The sequence below is a fragment of the Cupressus sempervirens genome, chromosome 1, assembly GCF_028749045.1.
Source record: "Cupressus sempervirens isolate cs-2001-9-10 chromosome 1, ASM2874904v1, whole genome shotgun sequence".
Classification (NCBI taxonomy): Eukaryota; Viridiplantae; Streptophyta; class Pinopsida; order Cupressales; family Cupressaceae; genus Cupressus; species Cupressus sempervirens.
In genome coordinates this window covers 420,247,056-420,249,372 of record NC_143118.1, presented here as the reverse complement: position 1 = coordinate 420,249,372, position 2,317 = coordinate 420,247,056, and the positions used below count along the sequence as shown (strand labels likewise).

The 2,317-nt window shown below is 39.6% G+C and overlaps 1 protein-coding gene across 1 annotated transcript; it reads left to right on the top strand.

Annotated features, from left to right (window-relative positions):
* The first annotated feature begins 476 nt into the window (after positions 1 to 476).
* On the top strand, positions 477 to 1,701 carry LOC149578078 (endochitinase 4-like). Its single transcript, XM_089827434.1, has 3 exons — positions 477 to 939; positions 1,021 to 1,132; positions 1,226 to 1,701. Exons 1-3 carry the CDS (start codon positions 513 to 515, stop codon positions 1,524 to 1,526), a joined length of 840 nt encoding a protein of 279 aa, XP_089683560.1. The 5' UTR covers positions 477 to 512; the 3' UTR covers positions 1,527 to 1,701.
* The last annotated feature ends 616 nt before the right edge of the window (positions 1,702 to 2,317 follow it).

Here is a 2,317-nt window from a genome sequence, read left to right as displayed (position 1 = left end):
AAATAATATTTCTATCAATAATAATAATGACACTTTCTATTAGAAACATTCAAAAGTTAAACAATACACAACATCTAATATTAAAATAAAGAATAATAAATTCGATATATAAATATATTATAAAACAATAGTTATCCATCGTTTACAATTTTTTTCTTACTTTGAAAACTCGAACAGATTAAAGCACACCTACACTATGATAATCATGATAACAACTAGGCGCGCGAGATATTCCTATGCAATTTAGTGGTTGGCGCACTTCCCAAGGTCAAGTAAGGATGGGACCAAGTCAATGAAGAATTTCCCATTCTTATCCAAACCCAACCCGTGACTTTGAATCCTAAAGCCACGCGCTTAGCCGCCTCAAAGTCATTGAATAGCAGCAATTTTGGGCAATTTCTACCGTGTTCCACTAACTTTTCTTGAATGCGCAGATAATACACTTATAAATACCACCCACATTGCACATAAGTCGCAAAGCAAGACAGAGTGAGTGAAAGTAGAAACCAGCCATGGCGACATATGCAAAGTTTCTAGTGCTACTGATAGCTGCGCTGATATTTGTAGGGGAGGTCCAATTGAGCTCCTCACAGAACTGCGGGTGCGCCAGTGGACTTTGCTGCAGCAAATACGGCTACTGCGGAACTACAGCAGCTTATTGTGGTGCCGGCTGTCAACAAGGCCCTTGTTCTTCTAAACCCACCCCTTCCCCATCCCCATCCGGTGGCTCCGTTGAATCCATCATCACCCAAGATTTCTTCAACCGGATTAAATCAGGAATTTCTGCTTCGTGCAAGGGAAGTAACTTCTACACATATAATGGCTTTATCAGCGCGGCCAAAGCGAGCAATTTCGCCGGTTTTGGCACCACCGGAAGTGTTGATGTCCGCAAGAGAGAGCTCGCAGCCTTCTTCGCCAACGTCGCCCATGAGACTGGAAGTATGAAAAAGACACGTTTCCCTATACTTGTATTCCTAATTACATTATTCAATCCTAATAAAATTATTGTATTCCGTGCAGATCTGTGCTATGTGGAAGAGATTGCAAAATCAACGTACTGCCAGTCTTCTGCAGAATATCCTTGTGCGAGTGGAAAGCAATATTACGGACGGGGGCCTCTCCAGCTCACCTGGTAACATTATTTCCCGGCAATAGCGTAGCTGAAACATTGGCAAAATTTAAGAATGAGAACTGATGCAAGTGTTGAATTTTATTCTTGTGGCAGGAACTACAACTATGGAGCCGCTGGAAAATACGTGGGACTTCCGCTGCTGAGTAACCCCGACTTGGTTGCCCAGCAGGCAGACGTTGCTTTCAAGACTTCGCTGTGGTTTTGGATGGTGAACAGCAAGTGTCACAACGCCATGACATCCAGCGGCGGAAGTGGATTTGGTGGGACGATCAGAGCAATCAACGGCGGAGAGTGCGGCGGAGGAAGACCAGCGGCTGTTCAGAGCCGAGTGAGTTCATATCAGAAGTTCTGCGGATGGTTGGGTGTCGCCCCCGGTCCCAACCTTTCTTGTTAGACCTCCTTACGTGTTATACGATAAATACATAAATAAGTAGCAAATAAATGGAGTGCGAGGTACTTCAGTGGTGGCTCACGTTTCTATGCACCTACAATCCTGTGTAAACCGCTATCTTCACAATATCCAGATGATTATAATAATAATATAGCCCATGAGGCATCTTATATGAAAAGGGAAAGCAATTTTATACAATAAATACAATAATGAGTAAATAAATTGAGTGCGAGGAACTTAAATGGTGCCTCACGTGTCGGTGCACCTACGATCCTGTGTAAACAGCTGTCGTTTCTTCACAATATCAAAATGATTATAATACCAAGGGGCGCAAGGGCGCATGCGCCAAAGTTTCTGGTCTGGGTTTTACGGATTCCAATTTATGAAGACATTTTTCAATATATGATTTGAAATTCAATGTTTTCACCTGTGCCTACAACATAAGCGTGTTTGCTTAATTGAATTACTTTATTGCTTGTATGTGAAATTGAAATATTTATAAAAAATTCATTAACATATGTTGCAACACTTCGCCAAGCATTATCTTCCCATTTCTATTATTTGCTAGCTTTCTTATTATAGTTGCTAATTTAACTAGGTTTGAAACCTAATTTTGACATTTATATCCATATCAATTAAAAAATCAAAATATTGGAATAGAATAAATTTTAGTAACTATATTATTTATTTATTTCCATTATATAGTCTAGTGATGGAAATAAGATTATTAATAAATAAATAAGATTAGTATTATATACTTGAAATAATGACCTTCAAACATTAAAAATGTGTTG